This window comes from Apteryx rowi, unplaced genomic scaffold, assembly GCF_003343035.1.
Source record: "Apteryx rowi isolate R43461 unplaced genomic scaffold, aptRow1 scaffold_118, whole genome shotgun sequence".
In the NCBI taxonomy this organism is placed as follows: domain Eukaryota; kingdom Metazoa; phylum Chordata; class Aves; order Apterygiformes; family Apterygidae; genus Apteryx; species Apteryx rowi.
In genome coordinates, this window is record NW_020447397.1 from 1,885,900 (window position 1) to 1,903,512 (window position 17,613).

Genomic DNA, 17,613 nt, shown 5'->3' on the forward strand with positions numbered 1-17,613 from the left:
CTGCCAAATAGATTGAGGGCCTTCTCCTTTTAAAAACTAGCCCCCCCCACCCTGAAAGGCTTCTACATTTTCCAGAAAAGTTGGACAAACTTCTATGTTACTAAGGGGATCAACTGCAAAATGATTTAACTTATATTTCTAAAAAATGGAAAATTGATAGCTGGAATGAAGCTATGGGAGAAGRAAATATAGAAACCATCCAAATTTGGACATCAAGCAGGTGAGTCAGGAGCCTGGGTACCCTTTCTCTCCAGTTGATGGAACCTCCAGTAAATGTTTCTGGAGACTCCATGGACTACGCAGTGAGTGTGCATACACACATATCTCTAGAATTTAATCCAGTCTGCAAATATTAGTGGTACACCTGAAAAAAAATTTAAATTTGTCAAAAATGAAATTTTAAGGGACTGAAAGGATACACAGATTTAGACTGAATTTAGCAAATGGCTTTAGATAAATGTAGAGTGCCTTTTTTCAGATATGTTTAATTTTGGCATATCTAAATACAGTATTTCAAACACTCATTTTAAAATTAACCTGAATTAAGGATGAAGGAAGATGATCAAACTAATGTCAAGGGAAATGTTTGATTTCATGTTGGAAAAGAAGGTTCGATGACCTAAAAAGATATATTTTTGCTTTCATGTTGACAAAGCTTGTCCTCAGCGCTGCTATTTCTTGGTCAATATGGAATTATTTTTCTTAAGTTTTTACTTTAGCTACCAAATCAAATTGTTCTTTATTCTAGTTCTAATAAGAATATTCCAGTGTCTTCTGGCTGTGAAATTAATTTCCTGGTACCTTGTGAAATACTGTAAATGTTTAAAATATTTTAATATTGCGCTTTCTGTGTAACTTCACTTCTTGGTCTTTTTTTCTTAATTTATCTCCTCTTGATTGCTTTTCATTCTTCTTGTGCATTGAACCGGCCCCTATTTTCAGTTGGTTTTCTTGCCATCTTTTTTCTTAGCTTCCTTTCACCTATAACTTCTGTTATTTTTGAAGTAGTTCTTCATATTGCCTCTCATTCCTTTACGTCAATTATTTCTCCACCTTATCCATTCACCATGCTGACTTAGGCACTGCTATTCAGGCACGCCTGTTTAGGTGTCCCTACACTCACCCTGAAGAAGGAGAAGAGAGAATCCAAATCCCTAAAATGAGGCAACCCCCTGAAATGAATGAGGTTAGAACAACAAACCAACAAACATGAAGGTTTTCTCCCTGAGTGTTGCCATAGGTGGCAAGGAAACTGCTGGGCAGATCTTATCTAGTGGCCCTTGTGGGCTCTCCATGTATTTCCTCTGGTGGAAAGAGCCGTACAGGCTGAGGGAGCTGTGCAAGGCTGTGGAAGAGGGAAGGGCAGTGGCCGGCCATGCAGCCCATATACGGATCTGAACTGCAGGCAGCTCCTTCTCATCCCAAAGCTTATTTTCACTCAGGAGTGTATGTTCATCCCATACAGAATTTGCAGATGAACTTAAATGTCATGTTTCATGAGGCAGACACTAGGCTGCAAGGCCCATCATCATTATCGAAGGAAAATGTTAATCGCTCCCTTTTTTGAAACTTCATCCAGAGACAATAACTTGCTGAAGATCAGGGAATAAGCTGAGAATAGTGAAGCAAGAAGGGTCTGTGTCTGTATCAGTTAACTAAACAAGGCCAGGGCCCACGCCCAGACACCAGCCCGACAGCTCTCCCTTGTTTCATGTTCCCAGGCTTGGTTCCCTGGCTAAGCAGCCCTCTCCCAGGTGATGTCAGGTGCAGGTAGGAGCTACATGAGGGTCTTTCCCAGCAGCCAGAATAAATGAGAGCACCCTGTCCTGGGGAGCAAGAGAGCTTAGCTGCGTGAGTGAAACGTGCTCAGAGCCACCGACTGTGGATGGCTCGCACTCAGCCCCAAAGAGAAGCCCTGGTCAACCTGATGCACCTGAGCAGGTATAGCCAAGGAACACTGTCGGCTCCTGGGCCTGTACTAGCACCCACCCTGGCTGCTGCAACAGAGCTGATGTCGAAGCTGGCCCAGCAGGGAGTGGGAGTTTGACCCAGTGACACCCCAAGGTCCCTTCTAACCTAACATATGCCATGATTTTATCAGTTTGAGATATAACTCCGTATAACACTTTCCTTCTTCTCCTTCAAGTTATATGGAGTGTAATTACAACCCTAGACATCTTGGGATACCTCTTTTAAGCCAATTTTCATTTAGATAACATGCAATTTTTTTGATTCATTAGAGCTACTTTCTGAAAGTACACTTTTGAGGTGCTTAATTTACTTGGCAATTTTCTGGTCTTTTGTATACCCAATCATTCCTATTGAAGTATTTCTCTGTGAGATGTCTTTTAAATATTCTCAAGCATTTAATTCTGTCCAAATAATCTTTCATAAGTATTTTGCACCAGATAGGAATTCACATTCTAACAGCAAGTTAACTAATTTCATGTTGAATAGTAGAATGGGGTTATAATAAGTCCAGTGTTTAGAAAGTAGGCTGGACTTTGGTTGCATTTGAAGTGAATATGGGTTTTGAGGCTTTTTACTTTGGGAACTTTAAGCTGTTTTTGTAAAGGTTTAGCAGCTGCAGATTTAAGTTGTTTGTATAAATGTAAATTCAGAAAACTAGACTTTCTCAAGGTGTCTCCTTCACCTGTTTAAACAACTATTCTTACGTTAATCACCTTAATCTCACCTATCCATGAAATCTCTTTGTTTCAGATAAAGCTGAGGTTGTGAATAGTTTGGCCCATACCTCACTCTTGCATGGATTGTGTACTCTGGGATAGTCTAAATTCACCCTGTTTGCCAATCAGAATATTATGATGTAAAAATGTGAATTTACATTACAAAACTCTAATTTCCTCATGTACACATTCCTTTTACTTTACAGTCAACATGGTGTTAATGATCTCTTTAGCTGATTTAGAGCTGCAGGCAATTAGTGAATGTTTAAAGCAGAGGTGTGTTATTTGCTAACAAACTGAGTGAACATATATAGAGGATATAGGTGGAAAACATAAAAGTGAGTGTAGAAGACAGTTTGTCCTGCACTGTAGGTTCCAAAACACTTTCCATTTTATATGTCTGCTGTATTATTATATTTAGAAGAGCGGAGTAAATCATGCTCTCTCTGTGGTTTTTTACTTTCTAATCTAGTCTGTTTACTGGGGGCTTTGGAGGGAGGGGGTTTTCTGGGGCTTTCTCTCTTTTTGATTTTTTGTTTCTGTTTGGTAAACATAGTTGTCAAGAGCTTTTGGTCTCTTTTTGTTTCTGTTTGCATAGATTACAAAGGAAATTGTTGAAAAGGTTAGGCTATTGTATTTTGGGTAGGATGGTCTTGCCAAAGTTATTTAAATTGGGTTAAGTTATTGCAATGTGTTCTTCAGAAGGCCAACCCTTGAAACCTAACTGAAAACTGGATGGAGGGCAGACTGTTATTTTTTGTCAACACACAGCATCAGTGGTCTGTGATGTGCACTAGCTAGCAGCTGATTTCTGGATGAAATTTGAGATGATACTTTGATTTAGCGAGCTCTGTGTTACTGGGATCCTCTCTTCCCCAAAGTTTGCCTCTTCACCCCCTCGAATAAGTACTACAGTTACGATAATCCAAAGTTTTCTTGGTATAAATGGAAAGAGGTGGCAGGATGTTATTTCTGGGGAGGATGGGACTGGGGCGTTCTTATTTGCTTCCTCTTGTGGTTCCCTAGAGCCTGAATGTGATGATTCTGCAAGGCCAGTTTTCAAAACCTTGCCTCAAAGTTTGCTTGAGTGGCACTGATTTTTGGGGAGGAAAGCCAGCAAGGCCATCTTTGGGTTTGTTTTGTTTTGTGAAGGTCTGCATTAGAGGTCTGTTGTGGTCTTTCAGTATAACAAGCATGTGACTGAGCATGGGCAAGCAGAAAGGCAATGGCGATCTAAGTAAAACGAGAAATGCAGGGGCAGTATGGGCAGGCAGGAGCAGTGGCCTTGCTCCCTTGCCTCTCCTTGGTCCCGTGCCCCGCTGAGCCCCTGTGCACTTACTTGCAGCAAGCTGCCTGTAGCCTTCCTCTGAAAAGGTGGCCCTGATGCTGGGAGCAGGACAGACAGCCTCTGTGGGGTAGGCTCCCCTCAAGCAGCGTGACAGAGTATGCCTGGCTTTACTGCATCTTCCTCACTAGTCTTTATACGCCTTTCTTCTCTTTGGAGGGTACATTCTTCCATGAGATTTCTTATCTGTTCTAGATAGAAAAAGCATTATTGTGTGTTTCAGGCTATTATTCTGTCTCTTCTTTTCTTAAATGTAATTTTAATAAAATGACTTCGTGAATGTAGTCCTGATCTGAGTGAAAATACATATTTTGAAAAGCTGGAAATTTAAATTACCTGGTGTGAGTGGTGACTGATACTCTGTGGTAGATACTCCTTGGTATTTTGTTATTCTATTTAGTTTTACGTTATTATTTGAGATGTTTTATTTTGTATCCAACTAGGATTGCTTTGTTAAGTGGGGAGTGTTATAAATGTACTGCATGTCCACAGAAATATCCAATTACTTTGGAACTCAATATTTTCTTCATTTTACCCTGTTTTTTTTAATGGACTGTTTTTTAAAAGATATTTTAAAAGTCTGACTTTATAAATTTGTACTTTATTTTCATTTCTTCTTGATATGAAAACAATTTCGGGAATTTTGTCTTCTGTAACATGCATATTTGTAGTAGTGTTGAAAAAACAAATCAAATTATGAATAGCTATCCTGTAGACATGTATAACTAATCTACATAATAATCTGTTGCTGTTAAAATTATATTGACAGTTATTTGCTTGCTTGCAGTTTTTCTTTAAATCTAAATATTTAAAATGTTCTTGCATTTATATACACCTAAACTTATTATTATTTTTAAAGCACATCTTGGTTAATTTAAAATTATACAGGGAGAATGGATTAAGTGATCCAGCTGCAGGTGATGGGGAATGGGGTGGAGGAGATAAGAAACAACAGCTTTGATCAGTGCTCAGCAGAAAAAAATGAAGTCAATTAAATGAGGCACTGAGATAAAATACATTCAAAGGAAGATTCAGGACATGGAGAAGAATAAGAAAACTGTCTAGGTCTGGCAGGTTGGTAAAAGTAGTTACATGCAACCATGTATGTGTTGAATACATACTAATTTGTTTGTTAATGATACTGTTTTCACCTTTTTACACATTAAAATCTAAAATATGCAAGGATTTTTTTTCTGCTTAGGTTGTTAAGTTGTCAGAATTCTGATCTCCCCTGGTTTTCTGATTTCACCAAGAAAACAGAATTTTGCCATATCAGCACTTCACCATTTACAGTTCTTTCTATCTTGTACAAGTCCCATGGAAACCAAAAATATTAAAATAAGTGCTCAAAATGAACTGGCTTGATACAAAACTTTGGATTTAAAAAAAGCAGCTTTCTTAAATCATGCCAGTAACAGTCTCTGCTAGCTAACGTGTTTCTAAGTTTCTGTAATGACTGTGATATTCGTTCAAAGCTGTTAAATGAAAATATATCATATTTTGGGGAAGAAAGCATATAAAAAGTGCCTCCAGGGGATGGCTGGCAGCACATGGGAGAGCTTCCAGGTAGCTTTTGCTGGTATGAACATTTGGGAGTTGCAACGGACTGCGGCAGGAGACGTCAGGGAATTTTGGCTAGATGAAAGAAAGCAGTTGAGCGTACGAGTCATCAGAAGACTGTTGGGGAGTACTGGCTTAGAGCAGGAAGGTGCTCTTGGTGCCAGACACCTCAGCTCATCAAAACACAGGAAGTTTTGCTGCACTGAAGGAGGGAATACTGAAAAATTAGGTATGTAAGAAGGAATCTGAAAGAGAAAGCCCCCAGTTTCCCAGGCTCAAAAAACAGGATAAATGTGTTTGAGAAAAGGATGGGGCTCTGACGAGATAAGTGCCACCTATTCACTAATCAGCAATTAAAGCATGCATGGTAAGTGGGTAATTAATATATACAGTAGGCTTCTTCATGTCACACCCTGTTGTACTTGCCCTTTGGGCACTTTGTAGTGCAGATTCTCTCTCTAATGGAAAGCAAGAGATGGAAAGGAGATTGATGCTGTTCCTCTTGGTGATTGCACATCCTCTCATCTTTTTGAATCTTGTTTACCAAACCTGCAGTAACTACCCATAATAACCTCTTACTAGAGGTAAACTCATTACCATTTCCACTATAGATTTGTTCAGTTTTCATTCAGCTGTGTACTGCACATGAGGACCTGTAAATTACTAAACCAAAAACTCTTCAGCATCAATTTTTAATATGTTCTGATTTTTCTTATTGCATAAAAAACACTTTTACAGTTTTCATGTGAGTGGTATTATAATGAGAATAGGGATTAATTCTATGCAATATGGTATCCTTGACAATTAAGGAAAGTTTGCATACTTAGTTGTGCAATAACACTTGAAAACAGCCTGATAAATGATTTAGATGGCTTGCAAATTCAGATGCAAACATAAAGTGTCTTTTGCCTCAGATTTTTCACAGTACCTACTGATACTGCAATCTCCCTTTGGATAGGAGATTTTGCCCTGATAACATCAACTTAATTTGTGAGAAAGAGTCCTCCTGTATCTTGTTTTTTCTACACCTTTCCAATTAGAAGAGGACAGAGGGTGATAAAAGATGAGTTTTTTTGCTGCAACTCTGTTGCTTCAAAACTAGATCTGCTCTTCTTTCCTACAGTCTTCAGGAGAGGATGAGACTTAACATTTCTGAGAGTTTTGTGTTTGTTTTCTGTTTTTAACAGGCCAAGCTCCGATAACAGGCGCCACAGCATCCGGGAGAGGATGTCCAGTACCAACGAGAAAGGGAGCCTGTCCATGGAGTCCACCAAGGAGACGCGGTACTGTGCTGTGTGCAATGACTATGCCTCAGGCTACCATTATGGGGTCTGGTCCTGTGAGGGCTGCAAAGCCTTTTTCAAAAGGAGTATTCAAGGTAATAAGTTCAAGTGAATCCCTTTAACTCTTTACTCTAGGGGAAACTGTGAAGCTACTTGAGATTACAGACTGAGGCCAGGAGAATGAAATTTACTGGGTGTTCATCAGCAACTGCTGTACTCTCCCATGTATTTTTAGCACTGTATTTGGTGAATGCTATTGGCAGATATATAGTATGTTGTTATTTAGTCCCAGACAACTGTGGGGGAAAAAAGCCTGTCTACATTCTGCTTGGCTTCTGTATGTCCGATCATGGAGGTAGTAAGGAATCTAATTTAAAAATCCATATTGGGTCAAGTTGACAACTCTTTCAGGATATGCATAGCTCCTTTCTGTGAACAAGTTCTTATTCAAAACAACTTTTTCTTGAAAATTGCATGTCAGATGAAGATTAATCCATGTTGGATGATTTCTTAATCTATATTCAGTGCTGCATTAGCAAGATTGTTCAATCCAAAGCCCATCTACTTGGAGATGTTAGATGTCTTTTGAGAGCTGATGTGGAAAAGAAAGGTTTCCTGTATGAAATTATATGTGTATTTGCCAGAAAAGTAGAGTTTTGAACTATATACAGAATGATATAGTTCACAGTCATGGCATGGCTAAAAGCGTACTGTACAAAGAGTCCAGTGGAGTAGAGCGCATCTAACAGGAGCAGTGTTAATTGCTGTGACCAAGGTGATTCTTGACTAAAATGTCTGTCACTCTGTGGAATGCATACTTTTGTGCTTTGTGCAACATCCCCTAAACTGAGTAAGATGAAATTATGATTCTACTGAAAATCTTATTAGTATCTGTCTTACACTGGAGAATAAAATAGAAAAAAAATTCTCCCTTTCCAAATAGAAAACTGGCAAAGTACTATGCTTTACTTAGGTCTCTGTAGTTTTTTACATCTCCAGGTGATATACACGTACAAAAATTCCTGTTGCTCTTTTTTTAAAGTAAGCATAGCGAGAAACAGTTTTGCCTCATATCACAAGGTGTGATTATTGCCTTTTTTGTTGCATGAGTACCACTGAGGGGAGTTAAGTAAGACTTCCAGCATTCAGCTCAAGAACTTTTCCAAGCTTTAAAGAAAAAAGTGAAAGATTGCCTCCAGGGGAGACATTGGTGAAATGATTTGAATGTCAGTGATTAGTTAATAGTTACTTGTATTTCTGCTTTTCCAGATTCATCTAAATGATTTTAAGAAAAGACAGTGGTTACAGCCAGCAGTCAATAATAAGCAAGACTGGAAGAAGAAAGGCTGAAATGCTTTTCTGTTGTTAACATCAGAATGATTTATTTAAACTTGTGAAGTAGGGAGAACAGCTCTTTTAGCTGAACCTTTGAGTCCTCTGACTGCATCTTAATTATTCTTAGAATTTTACAATTTTGAAATTCTGTCCTCGTGCTTAAACTGAACTAAGTCCTCTTATCCAGGACACATTTTTTTTTAAAGAAGTATGAGAAGTATGCCTTGTTTCCCTACTACTTTTTATCATTTTGAGCAACACCATGTTGACAGAATCAAATTGCTGCATCTGTTACTGGCATTACTGGCTTTTGGACAACCCAGCAGCAAGGTGATAATTGAAGTACCCTTAAGCAAAAGTAAAGGGCTAGTTATCCAGTAATTGTATAGCACAGATCTTCAGCTTATGGCCATTAAAGAAGAAGAAATGAATCCGACTGTTTCATTTAGTTTCACTGCTCTGCATCAGGACTTGKATAATTCTGCCCTAGTCTCAAATTGTTATGGTTCTCAGCAATGGATCTGTCATCTACTTGTTCTACAGTACTTACTAATTAGTAAATTTAGTTCTTGCTATATTTACATACCTAATACAATTTTTTAAACATGAGAGCTTTAAAAATGAAAAGCTTAAGGTCTCAGTGTTCCTTAAAATGCTTTTCTTAATCTTTAATTTAGCTTGTGTTTGCTGTAATTTAAGCCCATTGGTTCTTGCCATTTTCCTTGTGGGCATGAAGAAGGCTTATTGAAACAACCTTTTACATAGTTGAAGACTGTTATCATATCTTTCCTCAGTCTTCTCTTCTTTAGACTAAACAAACTCTTTCAGTAGAACATGTTTTCTAGACTTCTGATCCCATTTGTTGAATGCCTCTCTACTTTCTCCAATTGATCCACGTCTTATGTGGATAATGGCTATCATAAGAAATGACTTCCATTAGTATCAAGAAAATAATTCAAGAATATGGGTATTTATGAGAGAATTGTAATTATCAGTTGATCACAGTTGGTATGAAAAGCCCTGTAAAGGAATTTTAAAATCATAGGTGCCCAGTCTTGATGAGCTAAGGGATTCTTTGAGTTTCCAGCTGGAATTGGAAGAGATATTTACCTTCGCAGTTGCATATTCTCCTTGAACATATGCCCAATTTACTAAAATGATGGTAATTTTTTGATTCAGCATACATGAGAAAATACACCGTTTATGTTGGAGATAATAATGATATAAAAGAGGTTGTGATTAATACTATCCATTTCTAGGTGCTATAGGTGTAGGAGTGTGTGTAGAAGAATGTGTAAATATTATTATATAGGGAATGTATATATGATATGCATTCCTAAAATATGGATAAAATTCCTTGGAAATCATATGATTCAACTGTTTTGAGGTAAAACTGGACTTGCTTGTACTGTAATACAGAACTCTTTCAGCAATGAAGCAGTGATTTTTGTTGCTGCTGCTTATAGTGTAAAACGCTTCATATGCAAGAGAACCACACTACATTTCTGCTTTTCTATGCTGCATTTCCCAATATAGACATAGATGCAGAGATGGTCTGTTTTATAATTTTTATCAGAGATTTCATAACAGAATTGCTATAATGAAGTCCCATGTTATTAGCCTGCTTCAGTTAAATCATTCTATGTAGTTCTTATTAGAACCATAGGTAAAAGTGAATACGGATACAAACAATGAACAAGCTTTATAGCGTAATCTGTTGTCCTCACTGTGTAATCTGTTCTTCTAGTGGTAGCATTTGTTTACCTATTTGCATAAATAACTACTTAAATTTTGTGAAAACTCATATCCGCTTTGGACCTTACCAGAGATGGATGGCTTTATTTTCCTCTGGAGGGGATGGAATGGTTCTGGAGATATTCTGTGAATTTCAGATTCTAAAGTCTTTCTTTGCTGTCAAATAGTAAAAGCTAAAAAGACAAACTGAATTAGTGACCGTCTCTCAACTGCATACAATTACTGAATTTTGTTTAAACAGCAGACAGTTGGTGAAAATCTCAGATGCCTCCCAAACTTGCAATGTCAGTCCCTTTTGCTAGCTTATATTCCAATAGTAATTTTAGTGATTTTGTTTTGAGAAAACAATGTGCAGACTGATATTGATGTACAATGTTTCACAAGAGAGAAAGATCATATGACACAAAGAACACCGTGTTGCTTGGTGATAGCAAACTGCTTTATTCCTCACCCTGCCTATGCAGCCTTCAGGAATGTACTTGGTCAACTGACTTGAATCCGGAGGCATAACAAGCAGTCACATCACAGCACGCTGTACTTCTCTATTAAAATATTTATGGATTTTAAGACCAAGAAGGGCCATTAGATCATGAAGTCTGGCCTCCTTTTAGTATAAACTTTATATGTTATCCATGTGCAGAGCCCAGTAACTCAATGGAGGTAAATCTTTTAGAAGACACCAGCCTTGATTTGTGGGCTCAAGAGCGTGCTTCCAATGATTGCTTGTTCTAGTGATTTGTTCTCCCATCTGCTAAAAAAATTATTTTTCTAGCWTGAATTACTTTGGCTTTCACATCACTCCGTGAACCCCTCTTAGTATCTTGTATTGGTCTCTTGTTGGAAGTTCTTATATGTTATGATCAAATCATGTTGATATCTTAAGTAAACTAAAATGCTTGAGTCTCCCAGTGTATATCTTCCTATCTTCCGAGTCACTTCCTTTATCTTTATTCCTTTAACACCTTTTCTGATCCCCGCCACACCTCCAATAACCTCTTTAAAATTTGGATAACAGAATTGCATGAAGCATTTCAACATCAGCCTTGCAAATGCCATTTACAAATTAAAAAGCACCTGTAACTCGCACATTCTTTCTCCCCCCTCCTTCCAATTCTTCTGTTTTTTGGATAGCCACCAAAGGGTATGGGACAGGAAGGAATTGCTTCTCTGACTAGTGTCCAAGAAATGCGTATGTGCATGGGGCTGAGAACCCTCAGTGGGAGCACATGGGATTTAGAACAAATGAAACTGTAACTCCTTACATTGAAGTATATCTTGGTCTCAGAACTGCCAAAGTATTTCAAAAATCTTCAGTTCTCTTTTCCTGTCTCCTTCATATGTCCTTCTGATTTTTCCATGCACACTTTCTCTGGCTTTTCTCACAGCTGTAAACTCGCACAGAAATCTGGCAAATTTCATAAATATTCATTTAAGAATTAATCTGTGATGCAAGGTGATACAAGGCAGGCCAGAATAGATTGGCATCTGAGAATGAATAGCCTTGCTGAGGAATTTCAAAGGCCTGCCATTTATGTCTTAAATCACATAGACGTAGTGGTCTTCAAAGTGTGGGAAATCTTGAAGCTGGGAAGTCCTTTAGTTGGGTGGCTTGAAAGTGGATTGTATTTAACAGTTATGCCTTCCGAACATCAAGTAGGAGAGTTTTGGCAGTAGACTTTGAGTGTTATCAGTTGTTTAGCTTCACAGTGATAGAGCTGTACTTCGTTGAAAGCATGTAGTTCAAATTTTTTAACATTAGGAGTGGTACATACATACATAATTTCTTCTGAACTGGGGAGAAGACTTTCAATGGTAAAATATGCCTGATAAGTGGGTGGTCAGGTAATACCACAATGTAGCAATTGCAAGTTTGTCATTTTGGGGGGTTTCTGAGATCTTCCCTTTAGCTTTCCATTACTGCCTTCTGTTTTCATGATATTTTTGTAATCTGTTTGATAACGGCTGCAAATGCTGCACAGATCCTGCAGTCAAGAAGACAGAAACTCCCTAATAAGACTGCTTATCCACTAATTCTATGAGTTGCTAGCAGAAAGAGCAAAACTGCAGAACATGAGCCTAAGTGAGACATGCAGAGGTAATCACAGCCAATATAACAGGGGATTGCAGACCAGTATCTAGTCTCAGGGTGGAAAAACACAGTTCCAGTTTCAGAGGTAGGTGACTGTTAGAAGTTTGAAGTGTAGAAAATGTGTTGGAAAGACAGAAAGGTTTACCCATTATTTTGACAGTTCCAACAGCCTGTGATCATCCAGGTTCTTCTGAAATGTGTTTTGCTTTATTTTTATGATTCTTAGTATTTTTTTTCCTCTAGAGGTCCTTGAGTTAAATACATGCTCCAATCATTGCCTCTTAATGCACATTTTGAATATCAGCATTCTTATCTTGTTTCAGATCTTGTGATCTACACGGTGATCTTGTTTCAGAAACTTAAGTGTTATTGACAGGCAAATGTCAATACTTTTTTTTTTTCCCCTTGTCAATCAACTTTGAATGTGGTACTTTTCCAACAAGTTTTAAATGCTGCATTCAGCAAGCATGTGGATTTAAGACATTTGCATCTAAGACACTTCCTTATTTTTTGTGGTCTGAGCAACTCATTGGGCTGGAGTGGAGCTTGAGACCTAGTCTGTTGTTCTGTCCTGTGATAGGATCAACTGTTACTATGTCATTCTTTACATGTTTTTGTTCAGCTTCTTAAAAACCTATTGTCTGTTCCAGTGTTTGACTCTCCTTATCTTTGAAGGGTATTATGAAATTTGAATCTTCCTTCCTGCAGGTTAAGCTCATCACTTATTCTCCTATCTATCATGCTACAGAAAACAAATTGTTCTCTTTCCCTCTGCACAGAAGACTGTTATCACATCTTTTTCTCAGTCTCTTTTACCTAACCTGAAGAAACCCAGTTTATTTAATCTTTTCTCACAGGGCATGTTTTCCAAACCTCTAATCTTCTGGTTGCTCTACTTTGGACATTCTGCAGTTTGTCCTATTTTCTTTTTTTCTTGAAGTATGATTGCTTTTATGAAGATGCTTTGCTGTTGCTGAACAGAGCAATAGTTTTACCTTACAGGCCTAGCAGATGGTCTTCGTCTATGTCCATCGCACTGTAGGGCTTGCCTTATTTGCAAAAACACGACACTGTTCGCTCATTGTCAGTGTGTGTTGCAGAATAAGCTCAAGCCTGCTTTCCTACAGAACTAATAATTTGTTCCCCATCTTGTTTTGTGCATCTGATTATTACTGTTTTAACACAGTGATTTGTACTGGTCCTTACTATTGCCTGCTATCTCCAGTTTGCCAAGATAATTTTGAATTCTTATCCTGTAGACTCCAGAAGACTTGCAATTTTTTCAGATTTATTTCCGTCTCACTAGCAGAGTAGTCTGGTCTTTTTGCTGTTCCTATATAAATGTCATCTGTGAATGAATAACATTTAATAAAATAAATTCTCTGGTCTATTGCCCATCTCTGAGGAAAATACTATATAGAACTGTATCCAGGACAGACACTATGAAGCCTGATTCAATATCAGCTTCTATTTTAACAGTAAACTATGATAGGAACTCTCTGTGACTGATTTTCTGAAATCATCTGAACTATGTTTCCCTAGCTCACATACGAAATGTCACCCCAGACAACATGGAAAGCCTTTCTGAAGTTAGGCAATATACTTTGCCAGAAAGTAGAGAATACTCACTGATTGTTATCTGATTTTATAAATGGCCACTGGTTCTTCTTTTGCCAAGTCCGAAGCTTTTTCCACTTCCTAGACAAAATTCCTAGCCCTTGGAAACTGTACTTAATGTATCCTGTATTATTAGCTTTAATGGTGTTCTACTTCCTCTAGAAGATTATGTTTGATTGCTGTGCCCTATCAAGCAACTAAAAAAGTTAAACAGTATTTCATGTTGCCCCGAACTGTACTTCAGAATGGTTAAAAACTGTATGCTTAAATGCTGAACCGAATACAATGACATGGTTAATAGCGACTACAGCAACAATGTACTTTTCAGAAAATGGATGAACTACCAATCCCTCAGGTATGATCAGATATATATGGACAACTAGCTCAAGGTTTCTCCAGACTATAAAAAATTCAATTTTATGGTAGGTAGCAGAGTGAGTTTAATGTGGAGAGGAGAAGGAAAAAAATCTGGAAAAATCTCTACAGGATTTTAGATGGGGGCTTTCAGGGATGAGTGAGATTATTTTAGTGCTCTTTAAAACTGCAAAGCAGTTGTGAGTGGAATCAGGAATCTCTTTTCCCTCTTTTCCGGCCTTCTCTTTCTCAACTTTTCTCCAATTTCTACTCCTTCTTCTCCCTGCCACTTTGGAATAAAGGACACCGAACGTGTCCATTCCAGTGCATGCAGACTTCTCTTCCCCACAAGAGTTTCTGCTTGCCTTCCTGTATCTGTCAGGCTTTTGGGAAGAATGAGAGGAAAGAAGCTGGGCAAGGTCTGTTCTCCCTGGAGGAAAGAATGGGAATACTGTGAGGGTGAGGAGGGTGGCAAGAAGTCATGACCAGCAGGAGTGAGAGCCAGGGAGGGGAGGTTTTGCTGCAGTACTATACCAAGGCTTGCTGCTGTACCACCAAGGTATGGTGACTCTTGTCTTGCGCATCCTGACATTTGTTTAATGGCAGCAGCAATATTAACGGGCAGTGCAATAGGGTGGTGGGTTCAGCTGATCAGGCTGAGCTTCTTTCCTTATGCTCTCTTGAAAATCCCATCATAAAAGTAGACTGTATTTTATGAATATCAAGGATCATAACGATTGGATTTGTGAAATGCTGATGTGACCATTTGAACTCATGGGCCAAAAGGTATTGCAGGCTGTTTTAATAATAGGGATAAAATTGTCACAAATACCATTGTCAGCGTGTTGATGATCTTAACAGGGTCCAGAAGAAAGCCATCAAAAGTGGCAAAAAGTCACTTAAGTTGTATATAAATATGAGAGAAGTAATTATACATTGCAAATTATACATTTGCAAACYCGCATTATTCCTAGCTTGGTGCTATGCCTGTCAGCCTTTCAAAATATTGACTAGGAAAAAGAAAGAACTAATTGTAGGAGAACACGTTTGTGTGTCGATCAGGAAAGTGCTTAATTGTTCCACTCTGTTTTACAGAGCGTGAAGGGAAATACCTTTTTGTAACCTCCTTTAGATAAGATGGGTCTATTAGTTTAAACCAGCTTCATAAGCTTCACTCCCATGAACTTTCAGACTTTCAGCAGGTTAAGTTTGTCCTTTGTAGTCACTTCTGAGAAGTGGAAATCAAAGTAGAGAGAACCGTGTAAGATGACAAGGTAGTAAATGTACTGGAAGTACGTGAAGTGATCTTTAGCATAATTTAGTTTCAAAAGGAGACTATTAACAAATTTGATTGAAGTATTTAGTTCAGGGTTACTGTAAAATAAAACTCACTGAGCTAGCATGGCACTCATCTGCTGGAATGATTTAGTAACAGATCTGGTAAATCTCTCATTGTCTGGATTCTTTGAATAAGATTATATATGCCTCTCAAAGATGTGTTTTTAATTTAGACACAAATTATTGAAATAGTCGGACTTCCCTTGTAATAAATAGCAGAGCTACTTCCCACTCTTACATGTGGCCAGAGATAGGCAGGACATCAGACTAAATAATCTTTGTTGTTCCTTCTGATTATAAAATCGATGAATCTGCTATAGGATATGAGTGCTGTAAGGATATAAATGAGCAAGCCAAGGGACAAAGATATAGATCAATAAATGAAATAAGAGTGTAACTAGTTTTTATTTTGCATGAGAAAGTGTTGCACAAGCATAAAAGGGGATTTTTGTCAAAGTGCTGATGTTACAGATTAGTATAATATTTTAAACCAGGAGCTGACTGTACTAGAGTTTGTTTTGCAAACTCCCATGCTGAAAAGTCTCTGTGCTTTGAAACATCATGTCCGTTGCACACACTGTCACGTGCACTGAAAAGTCCTTCCCTTGGACCTCCGTCTGTTTAATGGAAATAACAGCACTTTCTCTTAGAGGTACTCTGAGAATAAATACATTTCAGCTCCTTGCGATCTTTACAATGTTAGGGACCATTTAATTACCTAAGATGCAACTATAAAATAAAACTAGCAAAACTTATTTAATAGATGCCATCATAATTCAACATCCAACAATTGATGTTATATGTGAAATTAGAATAGAAGTGTATTAATTTTCCTGCTGCACATAACTAATTGGAGTTTACGTGCACAAGTGTAACTTGCAGTTGTTTTTACTTTTTGGCCTCTTTATATTAGCTGAAGGAGTTTTCTGTAGTAGAATTTCTCCTCTTCCCATTTTAGCTCAAATAAATTGGGATGCTAAAAATACAAGAGATATCATTTAAAGTCTGCAGGAATAAGATGGCCATGGCTTGCCTATGACTCTCAACTGAAAATGTTTTTTGTCTCTGGAGGGATCATATTGAGATGCTTGTGAGTAATACATTGTGGGAGTTTTTCCTTTAACACAGCTGTTGGTTTAATCATGTGCCAAGGGTTTAAAACAATTGTGATTTATCAGATAGGGAAACAGAAAGTAGATGTCACACTCCTTGCCAGATTTTACAGAGATTGGGATCTGGACTGGAGTCTTTGTCATGAGGAAAAAAATATACTTCCTATTTTATTATCTTTTCTAAAATTAAAGAGATGGGAATGGAGTTGGAGTAGAAGTAGAATTTGCATATGGTATCCTAATCCTGGCATAGCAGTTGAAACAGCAATTCAAATTTTAGGACTCAGGCCAGTAAGAAAAACTCTGAAATGGTCTACTGCAGTAGAAGATGTAATTATATATGTGTGTGTGCATATGTGTATGTGTATTTTATATATGTGTGTGTGTATATAAAATTACATGTATATATAGTATATAATGTATATAATTACATAATTATAAAGCTAAAGTAAAGCTTAAGTAATGCTTTACTTTTTACATGTCACTCTTTCTCAGTGTATGTATTCATGAGTTAATAAATTGTTGAGGTGGCAGGAAATTCAATATCCTCATGCAATATCTGTTCCTCTTTTTTCTTCATTTTTCCTGTTTTTTGAAATTGCATAAGAAAAGGTTAAAGGAAAGAGTATCATTATAATTTGACTTGAATTAACTGCTCATGTGAACAGTGCTATACACACATGCAGACAAGAAGTTTCCACTAGAACATAAACATTCAGCGTGGGAGCTGTGTGACACAGCTGAATGAGAGATTACAGAGTATATAGATTTTGACCTTTCCTCCTTTTTCATTCACTCATGGGACTGTGATCTTTGTTTCAGAGGTATGCAGAAAAGGAAGATTTGTTCACTAGATGCAAAGGAGATATATTTTGCAATCTGCTAGGCCCTTTTCCTTACTGTCACATATAGTAATGTCCAGTAGTTTAAAAACAGAAAAGGATTCGTCTTCTCAGCAGGGTCAGGTAGTTGCTAAGAGAACTTAAGTTCCAAATCCAAAGACCTTGTCTGAGGGTAATTAAGCTGTGAATTTGAGTGTCTGTGATTATAAAGGAATTAGACATGACCTTCTGTTCTTTTGTGAAACCCGTTAGAAAAGAGTGGGATTTTAAAATCGATATGCAGTTTTACTGGGACT

The 17,613-nt window shown here is 37.7% G+C and overlaps 1 protein-coding gene across 1 annotated transcript in view; it reads left to right on the forward strand.

Annotated features, from left to right (window-relative positions):
- ESR1 (estrogen receptor 1) overlaps positions 1-17,613 on the forward strand; it is a 184,378-nt gene that overhangs the window by 81,666 nt on the left and 85,099 nt on the right. Inside the window, exon 3 of the mRNA XM_026083863.1 lies at positions 6,780-6,970. Within this exon, the coding sequence (XP_025939648.1) occupies positions 6,780-6,970 (191 nt within the window). The remainder of the gene's footprint in view (positions 1-6,779; positions 6,971-17,613) is intronic.